Source organism: Pseudonaja textilis, chromosome 7, assembly GCF_049901715.1.
Source record: "Pseudonaja textilis isolate UNSWEBS1 chromosome 7, rPseTex1.2, whole genome shotgun sequence".
Taxonomy (NCBI): domain Eukaryota; kingdom Metazoa; phylum Chordata; class Lepidosauria; order Squamata; family Elapidae; genus Pseudonaja; species Pseudonaja textilis.
This window is the reverse complement of record NC_141996.1, coordinates 33,323,073-33,341,088: the sequence shown is the minus strand read 5'-3', so window position 1 is coordinate 33,341,088 and position 18,016 is coordinate 33,323,073. Positions and strand designations below refer to the sequence as shown.

General features: G+C 34.6%; 1 protein-coding gene across 1 annotated transcript in view; it reads left to right on the top strand.

Moving 5' to 3' along the window:
* Positions 1–18,016, top strand: part of MYH15 (myosin heavy chain 15) — a 92,427-nt gene that overhangs the window by 42,647 nt on the left and 31,764 nt on the right. The window contains exons 22-29 of the mRNA XM_087937409.1: positions 57–193; positions 2,143–2,398; positions 5,984–6,226; positions 7,493–7,669; positions 8,220–8,365; positions 9,293–9,383; positions 12,824–13,213; positions 14,811–14,937. Of these exons, the coding sequence (XP_087793535.1) occupies positions 57–193; positions 2,143–2,398; positions 5,984–6,226; positions 7,493–7,669; positions 8,220–8,365; positions 9,293–9,383; positions 12,824–13,213; positions 14,811–14,937 (1,567 nt within the window). The remainder of the gene's footprint in view (positions 1–56; positions 194–2,142; positions 2,399–5,983; positions 6,227–7,492; positions 7,670–8,219; positions 8,366–9,292; positions 9,384–12,823; positions 13,214–14,810; positions 14,938–18,016) is intronic.

The window sequence follows — 18,016 nt, the reverse complement described above, 5'->3', positions numbered from 1 at the left end:
TGTCACCAATAACAATTGATTAAATTTATTTGACAAACTGATGGCATGTATTTCAGGTTTTTTTTAAAGCTGGTCTCCTAGGCCATCTGGAAGAGATGAGAGATGAGAGATTAGCCAAGATTTTAACACTAATTCAAGCAAGAGCCCGAGGCAAACTGATGCGCACTGAGTTCCAGAAGATGGTAGAACGAAGGTATTATGCTACATACTCTTCATGACACTGTATACTGGGGTCAAATCATTACTTCTTTTTTTCCCCAAGTGATTATATTATATAGCAATTTTCCTCAGCCTAGCATCATCCAGATAATGCAGTTTACAAATTTACCAGCTAGCATTACTTTCACCATGAGGACTAGGAATTTGTAGACTAAAACAATGGTCGCCAACCAATGGGCTGGGGACCACTGGTGGTCCATGAGAAAATTTTGGTGGTCTGCAGAGAAATGTCACCCCCAAAGCACCCCCAAAAATAATTAATCCAGGCTGCACAGGAACACAAGGCTGTGCTGTCCACATGGGCCTGGGAACACAAGGCTTGTGTGGCTTGCATTGCAAACAACATGAGGTAGCGAGGGGAGGATGGAAGGAACAGAGTGGGGGAACTTGCCCCACTCACCCCACGAGCCTGGCCTGGCCATGGGCTCCTTCTTTCTGCTTCTTTCTTCTGCTTTTGGCTGCACACAAGGAAAGCAGCAAAAGTGTTTCTTTCTCTCCCACAAACTGCCAGAAATGAGTCTTTGGGATCCTGCAAGGCATCCTGCTTCAAGAGGCTGCGCCAGCACGACAAGTCTTATAAAGACTCATTTCTGGCAGAGTTTGGGGGAGAAAGTCTTCTGCTGCTTTCCTTGCATGAAGCCAAAAGTCTCTCTCTCTCCCCCTGAGAACAGAGCAAGGAAAGGTATCCTACAATCCCTAATAAAGAATGATCAATCGGTAGGAAAACGGGATGGGGAATTTTCCTGCAGACTTTTTTTGAGATTTTCCCAGGGTGTCTGGTCCACGGGATTTAAAATTATGAGTTTGGTGGTCCCTGAGGTCCAAAAGGTTGGCAACTCCTGGTCTAAAATTACATACTGTATGTGAAGGAACTAGCTTGAGGAAGCAGTAGAAATTTGATTTATGTAAAGGAACTTCGAAGTAGTTCATATAATATCTGATATTTCACAATTGTGAATAATGCCATGAAATGCCAGAAAAAATGTATTCTTTTTTTTCTTTCTTTCTCCATATTATTATGTTATGCAAACAAGGTTATTTTTATGCTGACTCGGAGCTGAATAAGATTTTTTTTCCCCACTTCTATTTCTGTAGTGGCATGTTCTAGCTAATTTTTTTTCTTCCTGTGCTCCACTCATGAAATCCAGAAAGCCTTAAGTCATCCTTAGTTACAGCATTGATAATGTAACCTCTCCTCCATTATTCTAACATTATCCAAGGACAACCTCAAGGTATATAAAACCTGTCAGGCTTTTCCGTGACTGACTATGGTGGGAAGTAAGATAACTGCAGTAACTTGAAACATTGGCAATAAGGGCAAGATAATGACTGGCAATAGGCATACCAAATATCTGCCTCAGATAACCGCCAGGAGTCATTTGTTGTGGAATGACACACTAAACAAAAAATTACATGGATTCAAGGATAGGTTTACAGCACTATAATTCAGCAGTGGAGAAAGACCTAAATTTAGATCACTAAGAAGGAAAAATGGCTGCAGTTTTTCAAGAGAACTTGATCCTTTTGTTTCATATAAGTAAAGGCTCATAACTTCTTGTTTTCTAATTTCAAAATGTACTTACACAATATGAATAAAAACAACAGATAGACATAGTAATGGTAACTGTCACAGCTGTTTCTGATACGGTGCAAAAAATAGATAGCTGTACATATTGCTTTGAAAATGCAAAAGAAATGTAGAAATGATGTACACAAATGAAGCATAAAATCTAGAAATAGGAATTATTAAAATATGTAGCATCACTATAGTATTTAGTACATAAAAGAAAACAAATTATTACAAAGACCTAAGATCATGAGGGAAGATCCAAGTACTTGTACTAAAATTAGTTCTATTTCAGATAACTTAAGACTTCCTTCCTTCCTTCCTTCCTTCCTTCCTTCCTTCCCCCCTCCCTTCAGAGATGCCCTCCTTGTGATCCAGTGGAACATTCGAGCTTTCATGGTTGTGAAAAATTGGCCTTGGATGAAGCTATTCTTTAAGATCAAACCCCTCCTAAAATCAGCAGAGACTGAAAAAGAAATGGCTAATATGAAAGAAGAGTTCCTGAAATTGAAGGAGGCCTTAGAAAAATCAGAAGCCAGAAGGAAGGAGCTTGAAGAAAAACAAGTTTCTCTTGTACAGGAGAAGAATGACCTTCTTCTCCAGCTGCAAGCAGTAAGTAGATTAAAATATCAGTGTTAATTAATCCAACCCAAACTTTGGTCCAGCACAGGAAGCTTGCTGTGAAACTGGTCCTGCTAAGTACAAACAGTGAAATCCAGGGGCACATAAAACAGCATCCATTTAATTCTAGCATAAGCTTTTAATATTTTCAATTCTTAACTTACTAAAAAGTCCCCTTCCTTTCTTTGAGTACTTTGTATATAACATTTAATTACATAAAGAATCATAAAGAAAGAATAGATAAATAGAATCGGACTTGCTAAAAATGATTGAAACATTCTTCATCTTACAAAAAATAAAATTGATAGGTACTAAAGTTGTTCACAAAAATGTTTGACTGTCAGACATTTTGCAGCAAGAGAAAATTGGAATGAAGAGTATGGTTTTTGTTTTTAAAAAAGAAATGCCTGAGATCAAATCAAATCTTTTATTATTATTTGTTACACTTGCTGCTGGGCAATATGGCTCCCCAAAGTTTATAGCTCAAGGAGAAGAATTTTCTTTCCATTGATAAAATGCTGCTATAAGAAAGTTGGTAAAAAAAAAATCTTCTATTACTAGAGAATAGTCAATTTCCAAAAGTAAACAAGCGTTGGAAGAAATATCCTTCTGAGTTTAGTTCCAAATGGGGAAAAAGACACTGGAAACATGGAGGCTGTTTGGAAAGATGGTTTAATGGTGGACAGGATCACATGCCTTGGAGCTCTTGGGTGAAGAAAAAGGGACAGAGATGCTGAAAGTACCTGGGTTTTATGCCCTCTGTTGGGCTTTGAATTTGAGCTTGGGTTCTGATTGGTTTTCAGACTCCCGTGGGGCCATGCAGGGGCAACTCTGTAGGCTGTCCTGAGTCCCAGGCTTGGTTGAGCCTTGCTGGATGATGATGTAATGAAAGGGCTTTGGGATTCCCATTATGGGTCTGCCTGAAGAGGGTAGATCTTTGTTATGTAGAATAGACTGGCCCGGGCCTTAATGGCCCATTAGCAAAGGTGGGGGAGCTAAGTTTCTGCCTCTCTGAGTTTCTACTTCTCTTTTAGAGGAAATATTCTGCCTTTTTAATATGTACTAAAATATTTCATTTCTCTAGGAGAGGGTGGGTTTTAACTTCCAACACAAGTAATAATTCTGCATTTTTCTTTTTAAAGCAAAAGCATAGATTGAACAAATAATATAAATCTATATAAGAAGGATATACAAATTTCAAAGGAGAAACATATTAAAAAACATAAAAATTAATAAGAGGCATATTATAAATCTTTTACTGTATAAAATGGGGGGATTTTTTTTTAGTTTATCATATTTTGCAAGTGTTCTTCACAATAAATTTACCTTGCTTTATTTTTAAAAAATAAATATGAAAAAGCAGAAAAACAACAGCCAGTTTCAATAATTTGTTCAACTAAGGATGGCAGCCTTCATTTTGCTCTGCATTAGTTAACATTACTTTACATGTAAATACATGAAGTGTAAAACTTTAAACGCTTGGATATAAATACGAATGTTTTTATACATATTTCAGTCTCAGAATCAGTTTCCATGGCAAATCAACAAAGAAACAGAATGTTAAACTTGGGATATGTACTGTAGCATTTTATATACAATTTATTGGTGGACTTTTGCATTGGCAAAGAAAAAAAAATGCATATTTTAAGTGTTTGTTATATTGAACTTATATCTCAATTGACTGATTATTCTATTTATTTATATGAAGCAATTTAAACCACATACTTTTTTACTTCATTAATCCTTTGCGATGTTATTATATTTATTTGAAAGATGACTAATTTTGGTTGAGATATCATAGAAGCTGAAATATTGTACTGGTCATTTGCTCAAGGATCACTGAAAAAAGGGTTGTAAAATCCAGTTGGGCCTGTGGGTAACCTGCTTTATGACCATAATGACTTACATTAGTGATGGACAGGCTCCATTGTAGTCATAACTTGAGGACTATCTGTATTCATCCAAGAATAAATAGTGATGAAAGTGGACTTACTTTTATGATATATGTATAGGATTCAGAAATAAAAATGGTAGTTCTAGGTGGTTTTTTTTAATTAAAAAAAGCTTCCTTTTGGAATAATCTAAATTTACCACATCTGGTGATAAATGTGTTAAATTTAGATGTAATAAATTTATATTATTCCAAAAGGAAGCTTTAAAAATCCACAATAAATGGAGCTGTCACTTGCAATTAGAATTGAAAGTTTATTTAGTTATTATTTATTTATAAAATTACTTCTATGGTGCCAATCTCACACATGAATCTCTAGTTGCTGACAACACATTTAGAAACAGTACAACCCCCCCCCCATCAACAAAAGAGCTGTATGTCTGATTATTTTGTGCCAGTTTACTGTTAAATCTAGTGACTACATACAGTATATAGATCATCTGTAGGATGATCTGACCCCAAGCTTGTTCTGTCGGTCTTTTAATGGTGCACACATTGCTACTGTAACTGAATCTTGTAAACTTACTGCTGGTTGTTCTTTTTGTTGTTGTTGTTGTTATTTTCACATTTTCTAGATTTCTCTAGAGAGCTGGGTGTTCACATACTGTCCAGAGTATGATATTTTGCACTTGGTTATTTCTGTCTCAGTGAGAACTTTGAGTTAATGTATTTGATGATTCATTTGCTTTCTTGGCTATCCACAATACCCCAGGAAGTCTGTTACAACTACTTTGATTCCAAACTATCAATACTTTTTCTATCCTAGTTTTTCAAAGTCCATCTTTCACTACCGTAAAATATCACATGGAAACCATTCCTTACACGATTCTGATCTTTGTAGGTACAGAAACATGACAGCATTTGAAAATCTTTTTTGAAGTCTTCATTGTGAACCTACCAAGTACAAGTCTGTAGCATATTGTCTGACTCCTGGTTTCTTTATTGCAGAGTAATCTTGAAAAGCAGAATCTAGACACTATTTCAATATTTTCATTGTATAAGTTGCTGAACAGTAATTTTGTATTCTTTCTGCCTACTCTTAGTCCCATTTTTCAGTGAAGTCTTTGGTTTTTATTACTAGAACTTCCATATAATTCCTCTAAAATCAAAGAATGTGTCCCCTTAATGCCAATTTCAATGTAAAAGTGGTGGAAGAGATCCATTGTCCATCTATCATGCCTAAAACTTCAACAATGTGCCGGTGACATAGATTGCTAAGACTAAATAAACCACAAAAACTGAAAGTTTAAACAAGTTTAATTTTGACCACACAAAACCATATAGTCTAGTCCTTTCACTGTGTTAATAAAGAGCCAGTTTAAAAGCCAGGTGTGAATACTTTTCATCTATCCAGACCTTGGTATCTGCTGCTTAATATTTTTCCAAGAACTCAAAACAATGTTGTTTTTGCAATAATCCCTTGCATCTAGCATGGGTTTAGAGTAGCATTTAGTCTAGATTCCAATTTTGTGGCTTAATACTGAAATGTATAGTTGATGATTGGTTACCTAAATAGGTTTTCTTAAGCCATTAATACAAGTCTCTATGTGTTTTTATAGTTGATGATTGGTTACCTAAATAGGTTTTCTTAAGCCATTAATACAAGTCTCTGCAAATTCTGACAGGAGCAAGATACCCTTGCAGATGCAGAAGAACGATGTGATTTACTGATTAAATCTAAGATCCAGCTGGAAGCCAAAGTTAAAGAACTGACTGAACGGGTAGAAGATGAAGAAGAGATGAACTCTGAGTTGACATCAAAGAAGAGAAAGCTGGAAGATGAATGTTCAGAGCTGAAGAAAGATATTGATGACCTTGAAATTACTTTGGCAAAAGTTGAGAAAGAAAAACATGCTACAGAAAATAAGGTACTTTTAATATTTTTTAAAAAAATCAACCTGGTCTAATTGTATAATGATTTTAAAAATGGGTTAAATTTTACATTTTGGAATGAAATCATTCCTAACTTCACTAATATGCTTGAACAATCAAGAAAGGAATATTTGGATTGTGATGGATAGCTTAATGAAAATGTCAGGCAAATGTTGATCCCTTTGAAAAAAAGTGAATTTAGGAGTAAAATGAATCAAAAATAAAATGCCCACAGTTTGAACTATGCTTCAGAAAGCTGTATTTTCTCAGTGGGAAAAGGTTACAACAGTTGGAGATTTAAGACCAGAAAAAGAAAAAGGCAATAGTAGGGGGACTAATGCAATAGCATAACTTCGTAATATTGTACATGGTGTAAAAGTAGACAGAGAAACATTAAATCTCCACTGTCCAGTGAAATTGAATACTGTAGATGTTTTTGATGACATATAGACATTGGTTACAGATTTTGCTAACTCAAGGTCTAATAATTTTTCAGGAAAAAGATATAGATGGGCAGAATCTATATAAATTACATTATTTCCTCCTCTTATTTTGTCATCCTGATATCTATGCCTATAGAAACTATCTATGATTCTGTTATTTCCTCATAGCATTCACTTGAACAAATGCAGTACCTGACTATTTGTTACACACACAAATGGGGACACACACACACACAAACATTTATTTCATTATGGAACCTAAAATAATGTACATAAGATTTTCCATGCACAGACTCTTCTCTCCAGGTATTGGCCACATCCACAGTTGCTTGGAGGATACATTATATGCTATGATATCTTGAGTGTTGAAAATTGTTGTGCAGGTTATTTTGAACAAAATATTTTATTACCTAGATACGGAACTGTCTCTGCTCCAATACTCTAAGCCCAGTTTTTTCAAACTGTGTTCTTCACTGTAAAATTTTGATAAGAGTTCCAAGAGAAGGTAATGCTCAATTAAACATAAACTGTTTTGGATCACTAGAGCTTTTTCCTTGATAAGGAGTTCTGGAATATTTTTTAAAATAGGTTTTGCAACTGAAAATCCTTCATCTAAGGTATTTTGCTTCCTTTTTTATATGAGGGCATGTCTATGATTCAATTTACATGAGGGCATACTCAAAAGAGGAGCAGCTTTCTTTGTTTTGTATGAATCAGAAGTACATTGTTTTTCACAAATAAGGATCAAAATGCATTTGAACTGCATTGACTCTGCAAATACTTCTTGACTTTTGTACTTACTTCCATTTCATTTTTCAGGTTAAAAACCTAACAGAAGAAATGGCAGCACTGGATGAAACTATCAGCAAACTTACGAAAGAAAAGAAATCTTTACAGGAAGCTCATCAACAGGCCTTAGATGACCTGCAAGTGGAAGAGGATAAAGTCAATACTCTGAGCAAGGCTAAAGTAAAACTGGAGCAACAAGTTGATGATGTATGTTTGCTTTGTTGTTGATTTGCTTAGGTAAACCTTATGCAACTAGTGCCTGTAGATCCAATGGAGTACAACTCTCATTATTGCTATATTGTCATATTGACCTGGAATGGTGAGATCTTTTATCCAATAGTTCTTGGAGTCAACTGAATAAAATTGGGCTTTTTAATTGATTGTCTGGGTGTTTGATGAGTAATAGTTTTGATTTTCTTACCATAGATTTCAGACCCATTCTTTGCCATGAGAAAAATGAATTAAAGTAAACCAGTAAGTTTTTCAACAACACTGGCCTAATGTGAAGCATGAACATATGTGTTGGTTCAATGGACACATCAGGCTTAGCCAGAAGTGATGGTTTACAAACTATCATGGCTAGATTCATAAAGTATGCTAAACAAAACCAAGTAATCCACATTATGTCTCATCATGATGTATGATTTTTCTATACTTTATTATAACTTATGCAACTAAATGTAAGATACTGTCAGAATTCATACCCCTTGAAGCCTTGATCTATAGAGTGTTCTCTTCCACCTTTTTATATCTGTAGCTTGAAGGTTCTCTAGAACAAGAAAAGAAAGTGAGGATGGATCTGGAAAGAGCCAAACGAAAACTGGAAGGAGACTTGAAATTGACTCAAGAAAGTGTCATGGATTTAGAGAATGATAAACTGCAACTGGAAGAAAAATTAAAGAAGTAAGGTTATTTATGGTTTTTAATAATTCAGTTTGTTATGGTAACATAGATAAAGGCAAGCTAATGCCTTCAATCACAATTTCCCCAATTATTTATTCGTCACAATTTGCCATGCTGGATGAGACAGATGGAAGTTGAAGTCCAAAATATCTAGAAGGGACATGCTTTTTGGTATAAGCAATTTTGGGTGCCCTTCATATTCAGTTCTAAACATGGAAACTAACTACCAACTATGTGAAAATAAATCCACGTACTTAGACTTACAATATAAACTGCTGAGTACTTGGAGATTCCCTGCATTTTTTGATCCAGGGAAAGCAGCCAAAACCTGAAGGTTTGTCAGTCCCCTGAGGTTTTGTCATATGTGCCTGGTGGGTATGTTTGATTAGTAAGTCACAACTTGCACATAACAGAAGTGGATAGCTTGGAAAGGAAGGATAGAGAATTGATAGCTAATAAGATTTTTGAAAGGAAAGGTCGGGGGAATATTCCTACCTAAAAAGTTACCTTGGGAGCTTTTGAATTTTACACCTCAATAATAAGAGGCAGCAAAATAAAACAAAGCTTCTGTGTTGTAGGATTCTGTTTTTATTTTCCTCCCCTGATCTGCTGGCGTTCCTTTTATTAGAGCAAATTGGGTTTGGCAGCAGATCAAAATGTAGCACGAAGTACACTCACCAACTTCACCCAATATCAGAGTTATTAAAAGTACAATATCCATGGATTGCTTAGTTTGCAAATCAAGAAATAAGATAACATTTTTAAAAAATTTGCATTAACAACTAGGTTTTTAAAAAAAAAATCTTGATAAATAGCAGTCATGGTGGCCATTACTCCTGAAACTGCATTTCTGCTTAGAAAGCAATAAGGCCATTCTGATTAATTGTCTTATATTCCACCACATCTAAACATCTATTTCATTAACAGGAAAGAATTTGAAATCAGTCAAATGAACTCTAAGATTGAAGATGAACAGGTCATAGTGATGCAGCTCCAAAAAAAGATAAAAGAGCTTCAGGTAAATAATGAGTGATTCTTACTTTTCCTCCATTTGAGCTGGTAATTATTTATGATTTATAAATCAAAAGTAAATTTTAGTGGCTTACACTTAAAACCAAAGTGCATTACACACACAAAAATAACCTGTGCCAATGGAACAAATATGCAATAATGAACATTATTATTGTTGCTGTTATTTCTTAAATTATACACTGCTATACCCCAAAATCTCTTATTTGTAAAGGTCAACCCAAGTAGATGCCTCAATAATTGGGTGAGCAGGCAGGAAACATGACAGAAAAGACTCAAGATTCGATTCTAGTCACTTCAGATGCCTAGAATATTTTTCACTTTAAACAGGGCTGGTGATAAGCTATCTGATAAGAATATAATCCCTAATATAGGCTCTTATGCACATTTGATTGGATTCATTCTTCATCTTCCTTGGAAAATAATGGTCCTCACAGTTTGGGATCAAAATGGTATATCTTAATATAGTTTCTGAACAGCTTTAGTACCATTCAGTCTGAATTTCTGGCAATTAGAGACATCCATGTATGAAAAGTTTTGCTTGATGTCATTGGATTCCACAGAAAACATCCAGATCACATTCTCCACTCTAGTGCTGCTTCATAAATTGGGAGTCCAATTAATATAATTTGCAAAATTTATACTGTTTAAAAATCCATGTCCTGTTGTTAGTCTAGATAATGCTTCTCCATGTGTTGTCTTCCCACAGCTAGAGGTTCCAACTACTACTTCACGAGTACATATACTTTTCTTTTAAACTCATCTAATGTTGAAAGGAGTTTTGGATTTAATATGATTTAGACTCCTTCTTTTAATTCACTTTCTCTTCCTCTTTCTTTAGGGAGGATTTAATGATTAAATTATAATGATATACATAAAAATATCTAGGTAATTAAATAAGAAGGTTGCACCTTCAGAATGCTGGCAGGCCTTATATAGTCATTTCTACAGCCTGATTATAAATGCAAATCAGAATCAGTTATCATTTCCTATGCCCAACATACATCCCTTCATCCACAGTTTAAACAAAAATGATAGATGTGGTATAAATGATACCCATGACTGGTGAGTCCACATCCAATTCATCATTTCAGACCTTTAGAATAGGAGATGCAAACTGGAGCCACAGCTCTCCCATTTTTTGTTTTCCAGAGAGTTTCTTCTGATTTTATGATTTTCTGCCTTTTTGGAACAGGAAATTCATTAATACTCTATGTTAAGTAGCTATTTTGGAGAGAAAGTCCTCCAAATACTTTTCCTGATCCCAGGAAATCAGAAATTATAGCTTGTCCATTTATATAATGTGCAACTCTGGGTTCCTCACAGATATAAGAATGATGGAGCTATCCATCATTCTGGCTTTAAAAGAAGTGCTCTTCACTTCTTGTGAGGAGAATGAGAACAATACTCATTCCCTCCACAGTATGTATACCCAGGGGTGGGATTCTACGCCTTCGCACCTATTCGCTAGAACCGGTTGTTAACATTCTAAGCAGTTCACAGAACCAGTTGTTAGAAGAAATTACTGGCCTAATCCTGTAAGGAAGGCAGAAACTGCCTCTCTGTTAACCCTTATTACATTCTTGGCAGGACTAGACTTCCTGTCTCAGGAACTTCTCTGGAGCCTTTTCACCTTCTTTGCTGATACTTTGCTGTGTGGAGTGATCATTCAAAGTTACAATGGCACTGAAAAAAGTGACTTATGTGCCTTGATGTGAGTGATGTTGAGTTGGCCACGCCCATCCAGTCACATTACCACCAAGCCACGCCCACCAATTAAGCCACACCCACAGAACCGGTTGTTTAAAAAAATGAATCTCACCCCTGCGTATACCTATATACACCCTCTCCAACACACAGAAAACTTAATTGAGTTTTATTTTGCACTTTTCAGGGGAAAAAAACTATGGATCCCTTGAGAAAAGCAGGTTTGAAATCTCCTTCCTAAACTGCAGGGGTTCCAACTAATAGGCAGGACTTAGTTGCTGGATTGCAGTCATAAAAGAGTAGGTGAGACCCTTGGAAAGAAAGATATATGAGAGAAAGTGAATTGGAGAGGGAGAAAAGATATACTCAGCAAAAACAAAAACACCTCTCTGAATACCCTTGATTATAAGTATATAGCGGCTGGTGAGTTACAGAATAAGATTGTATCATGGAGGAAGACAACATGAACTATGTTGATACGTGACATAAACACTGAATTTGTACAGGAGCAAAGCCCTTCCAGGAATAAAAATACTCCCCTTAGCTATTGATCTAGGGAGGCTCCATGATCATCTTGGTTTAACAGCTGCCAAAGTTAGTTTTCATTTCCCTTTGGAGGGGAGGTTATGGGAAGTGCCATTAATAATGCTGCAACTTGCTCATTGCCCAGAAGTGGAATATGCAATTAAACTGTTTTGACAGTTCTAGTTCAGAGTCAAAACATGGATAAGAACTACAAAAAGAGCTTCTCTTTACCTTGTAATTTATACTTCTTTGAATTTTAAAGGGGCATAAGACACTCTAGATTTAAAAATATGTATTTATCACCTCCATCAAAGTTTACTTTCATACACTGGGATTTTTGCATCTCAAGTTACCCTTAGAGTAATTTTATGCATAGTTAGAATAAACCTGGCAAAGTTCAATAGTTATTCCATATAATTTCAAATACAACTGCAGCCTGATGTCTTGGGGAAATGATACAAAACTACCTTTCCAGAAGGTGGAATCATAGTAAATTCACCTTGTACTCAGAATACATATCAGACACTTACCCTTATTTAAATACCTCTATGGCTTTTCCTCCAATTATAGGTTAAACTGCAACTCTTGTCATCCCAGTAATATTGCTGCCTGGGGATGATAGAAATTAGATACTAGGCCTCATTATGCTATGGTGTTTTTTTGCTCTACAATTAATATTCTAACTAATGCAGAATATTGTCCTGCATTTTTCTTTCAGTTCTGTTTCAGTCTGATAATTGATTTTGTGTTTTACAAATTAGGATAAAAGAGAAAATAAATTCAGAGGAAATTTCATGGATGATACCTGAACTTATTGAACAGAGAGGTGGTCAAAAGAGCTCTATGTATCTTGCCATTTTACTGTGCAGTCAGTAATCAGCAACTCCCAATATTACATATATCAATAAATCCCAAGAAGTCCATTATGAAGGAGTCACCCTCTGGGGCTTTTTGATTAGTAGTGTACTACCATGGCTAAGAGGAAGTCTTGCCCTTAATTGCTGAAGGATTTCTCTTTCCTTTCAAGACAATTTTCTGCCCACTAAGTTGGTATAGAATTTTGAAAGATCTGAAACTCAGATTCATATTCAACTAGGTAAAGAGAGAAGGTTCAGAGTTAGGTATACATTCAGGTTATATATACAGTTTGTAGCATATATAAGTGGAATACATAAGTGTTTTTAATCTGTCTGATAGGCCCGAATAGAGGAGTTGGAGGAAGAACTGGAAGCAGAAAGAGCTGCCCGAGCAAAAGTGGAGAAGCAGCGATCAGATCTGGCCCGAGAACTAGAAGAACTAAGTGAGCGACTAGAGGAAGCTGGAGGTGTTACTTCAGCACAGCTGGAAATGAACAAGAAACGTGAGGCAGAGTTTCTCAAACTTCGACGGGATCTTGAAGAAGCCACTTTGCACTACGAAGCTACTGCAGCTACACTAAGGAAGAAGCATGCGGACAGCATAGCTGAGCTCGCGGAGCAAGTTGACAATTTGCAGAGGGTCAAACAAAAACTGGAGAAAGAGAAAAGTGAGCTGAAGTTAGAGGCCGATGACCTATCATCTAACATGGAGCAGCTGGTCAAGGGAAAGGTAAAAGCAATTTAATATGAAAGTTTGAATGGGGATCTATAGAGATATAGATGCAGTAGATTTAGAGATATAGATAGTTGGTCTATCTTAAGTTGTAAGAACAGTTTCCTCTTTACTATGTTGAAGAGCTGGAAACTAGATGTTTCTAGTTAGTGTGACTATGGTTTTCTGTCCATCCATAGTTCCCTCATCATTTTATATATCCATTCTCATTAGATCTGCTATTATAGTAGCATTTCATCAATTCCAAAATCTTTTGTCCCATCCATGTATGATTGGTTCCAAGAGCTCATTTATTGTCAGGTTGCCCTTGCTCCCCTACATCTGATACAGATCTTGTTAGTTCAAGTGTCATCTGAACCAGCATGAGTCTCTTAGACTCCCGTATTTGAGATAGGCAGTGGGCTATTGCCCAAGGACTCCTACTGGTAAGTTAAGATAAGTAGCAACCAGGATTTCAAACTTGTCTCTTCTGTCAATGCTCGCACCCTAATCACCATGCTATCCAGCCTATGTATGTGCTATGTATGTATATATGTATATATAAGTGGGTGTATGCACAAACACACACAAAGTGAGAGAAAATGTATTACCTTTTTTTACTATCCAAAACTCTAATTTCTGATCTTACTTCAGTTTTCCTTTTTTATAGACCTCCATTGTAATTTGTCACTAAATTAGTCACTAAACTGTTGGTTACTAAATGAATATTAAAAATAGTGACCACAGACTGCTTTGACATTTTCTGAATTCATTTGCAGAAATTTTAAGCTAGCATCTTTTATGGACTTTGGCAGAAGTGGGTGACAGTTTATTGTAAGAGCACATCATTCTCTTCAGAAAAACTTCCATTTTACTTTTCTTTAATAATAAATGATGTGTGGAAGAATTGTAAAATATTCCCTAGGGATATTTTTTTTCTCCCAACTACTGATAAGAGTTTCTAAAAGAATGTCTAAAGCTCACAGAAGCATACTATTGTCTAAGTAACATATTTCATCTCGTGAATTCAGTCAAATAATTCCAAATTATTATTAATTAAGTAACTTCATTTCATATGTCATAATATATCTCTATATGTTTGTTTTTGGTGATATGATTCAACTAAAGTATTACTTATGAGAAGCAATAATTTGATTGATACATAGGTAAAGAAATGTCTTATTATATTCTGAGAAAAAAACAAAATGTTATCTTTGGAGATGAATGTGTAAAAGTCTTGAAATTATATCATTAAAAGATTATAGCATTTTAAATTTGTAGGTTTTGACTAAGAATCAGCTGATTTGTGTTATATAATAAAAATTTTTTTAAAAAAAATCCAGTCAGATTTCCGCCCAAGTTAACTATTTATTGGTATGCTATTCTAATTTCTTCCAGCCAAATTTAACAATATCCAAGGTCTAAAGGGTCAGGGGTGACTGGATTATAGTTTTTCACTGTTTTTCATTTATTTGTTATTAAAGTTGTATGCCTCCCAACTCGTCAGAAGCAACTCTAGGCAGCTGACAGACATTCCATTAAAATGCACTAGAAAACATTAAAACAACAAATAAATTCCGTTCCTGCTTACAGTAAGTTTGTTCCATCGCTTTAGGCAAATGCAGAGAAACTCTGCCGGACTTTTGAAGATCATCTCAGTGAGGCCAAGACTAAAGTAGATGAAATGACCCGGGTGATAAATGATCTCACTGCGCAGAAAGGGAAGCTGCAAACTGAGAATGGTAAGTTCTGTACAATTCTTATTAATTATTGTGTTTTATCTTACTTTTTCTCAACACAAATCCGTGTCAACTTACATACCTCAACATCTCAGAAGAGCTTTTCCTAGAGTTTGTTTTAAACCATTAGATGCAGTGATAAAATATGGGAGATTTCATGGAGTTTGATTTGAAGAAAGACACTGTGGAGCACCAGCTGTTGGAGACATTGGAGACATTCCTCTTGACTGCAGACTATACTCTGCAGAAAGGGCAACTTATTTAGAGTCTTATTTAAAAATTTAAAAAATACTAGGGCACCTGGGAGAAAATGTCATACTTTTTGCAGGGAAGTAGCCTGCATATTACTAATAAAACTGTACTCTTTATATCAAAGGTCATTTCAAAAAGAAAGAATATTTAGATCAGACTGAAATTAATTATAGGGATGATGACTTAATATGAATATGTCTTATTGTTTTCCTTGTATCTTTATACTTGTATCTTTATATTATTTTTATTTTTTTGATATGTTCAAATGACTAAATCAATAAATTATTCTACTCTACTCCATTCTTTATTGCCTGGGTATTTTTTGTTTTTTGTTTTTTTTAAAATTAAATTTATATGTTATGCTTTTCGCCAATAAGACAACTCTTACCTACTTTGTCCTAATCTTTATGACAGTGTTTCTTAATGTACCAATTTTAAGAAGTGTTGACTTCATCTTCTTTCCCCCAAAAGAAACACAGAGGTTTTGAGATTGAGAAACCCTAATCTAGGCATTTACCAGTAGACTGGAGAAATGCTGAATTTACAAACTAAACCCTAATGCAGAAGAGTTCCTTGCAGACTGCACAGTAAATGCAAATGCTCTTCAGAATTCTGGTTAAATGGGAAGAAAAGGCTAGGGACAACATTCATACCTCCTTTGTTGAAGCTTCTGTTTAGCTGAGCATCCAAATAGATGCACAATATACCTTGTTTACCATATGCACTCTATTGCTAATTGATATTCAGCTTTTAAAATTAAAAGCCACATTTTCTGAATAGCAAACTATTTGGCTATTAAACAGATAGTTTTTATTACTGTGTTTAATAATTTTTTTAAAAAAGAAAAATACTATTCAAAATAAGAATGTACTGAATCCTTGTATGCCACAAAGTAGTTGCATAAAGTCAAAAGCATTTGGCTCAGAAAAAGATTTGCTTTTTGAATCCTGGACACTGGTTTGTGAATTTATTTACAGGTTTTTAAATAAGGAATTTTTTTTTCAATCAAGTTTTATTTGGGTTTTCACACATACAAAATACAAGTAAAACATCTTTTTTGAAAATAGCATGGTCCCGGGTTGAACTTCTTTATACAGACACAAAACTCAATTTCATGTTCCTTTTTGTGTTCTATTCCATATCTTATACTATTCTACATTTTCTATATAGTTTTTCCCCTCTTTTAATTTTCTCAATTTTATTTTGATTATCTCATCTCAATTCAAATCATTATATTTATACTTTTGTCTGTTCTGTTTCAATTTCATATTATCTTTTCTCATTAAACAAATTTTCTCCTGTAGTTACTAATTGGAGTATGACACCTTTATATCTTTTAATTAAACTTCAATATATACCCTAAGGTTATGACTTTCAATATAATACATAATACATAACTTCCAATCGAATTCTGCTTGGTACATTCTTATAATACACACTATATTCTTTAAAAAAAAGAAAGAAAGATTGTACATATATGTAATTATAAACCCTCATTCCATTCCAATTCAGTTCTATCATTAATAATCATTAAAATCTTAACATCCTTAACACTTCTTTTCAATTAAATATCATACTTCCTTAAAAACACATATAATCTCCATAATTAATTTTTCCCTTATTTCTCTTCACATATGTTTTGTAAATCAGTAAATATTCATTTTGTTACATGTATTTATTGACAAACATTCCATTGAATTACAATAGCTATTTTATCAAACATTTTAATCATACATTTTCATATTTTCTAAAATTATTTCTGTTTCTAATATAACAATACTATCTTATGTACCTTTGCAGAATCCCCTTTTCCATTAATTTTTCACCCATTATCTCTAAATAGGCCCTGTTTCTCTATATTTTGTTTTTGTCCTTTATAACTTCTTTTCCTTTCTTTCTTCCCACTCATCTTCTCCCTCCCCTTTTTACCCCCTTGTCTCTCTACTTCTAATTCTCTCTTCTGCATTTCCCTCTTCTGTTGCTTTCTGATTTTATACTTATTTTTCACTCTATTTGGGGGTGGGGGGGGTGGGAGTTGTTTTTCCTAATCTTAAACTTTCCATTCTCTTTCCCCCCTTTCCTTTTTTCCTCCACCTAAGATTACTTGTTCATTAAAGATGGCTTCTTTTTTGTCGCAATCTTCTTGTTCTGCAGGCATTTCTTGTTGTTTCTCATAATTCCAAATCTCCATTTCTAAAAACTGAAATATGAAGCCAAAAGAACCTCTCCCTTCTTGTGCATCTTCTTTGTACTTTTTAAGTTCCATTTTCAGTTCTTCTAAAAGTGGAGCCATTTTAAACAGTTTTAAACAACCACCCACTTGATTTTAGTCATTCAAATAAAATAACCAAAAATCCAGAAATCATCAAGAAATCCAAATAGTCCCAAGTTATTTCTTCTTATTTCTTTTTCCACTTTCTCTTCCTGGGGTTTTTGTTGCGATATTTCAGTTAAAATGTATCTTTTGGAAGTCTTGTTGAGATTTTGCTGTAAGTGCTTTTTAATTCCAGGCAGTCTCCTCCCTTCCAGAACCTGCCCTTTTATTCTTTTTTTCTACTTTCCTGTTTTCAAAAGCTTTTGATTATCCAGAAATCTTTATTATCCCTTTGATTTTTTATTTTCAGCATTAAATACCTATTACTGTCAAAGTGGATTTTTTCCAATTTCTTGCTTAAGTCTCTTAGCTGCCAGTATAGGAAAAGGAGAAAAAAACCCAAATCTTTTCCCTTTTCTCTCTCCTTCACAGCTTAAAAATCTTCTTAGGGAACAATGTTATTGTTTTTTTTTTTAATAATTTCAATTCCAGGGTATCTTATTTGTTGCTTTTGCT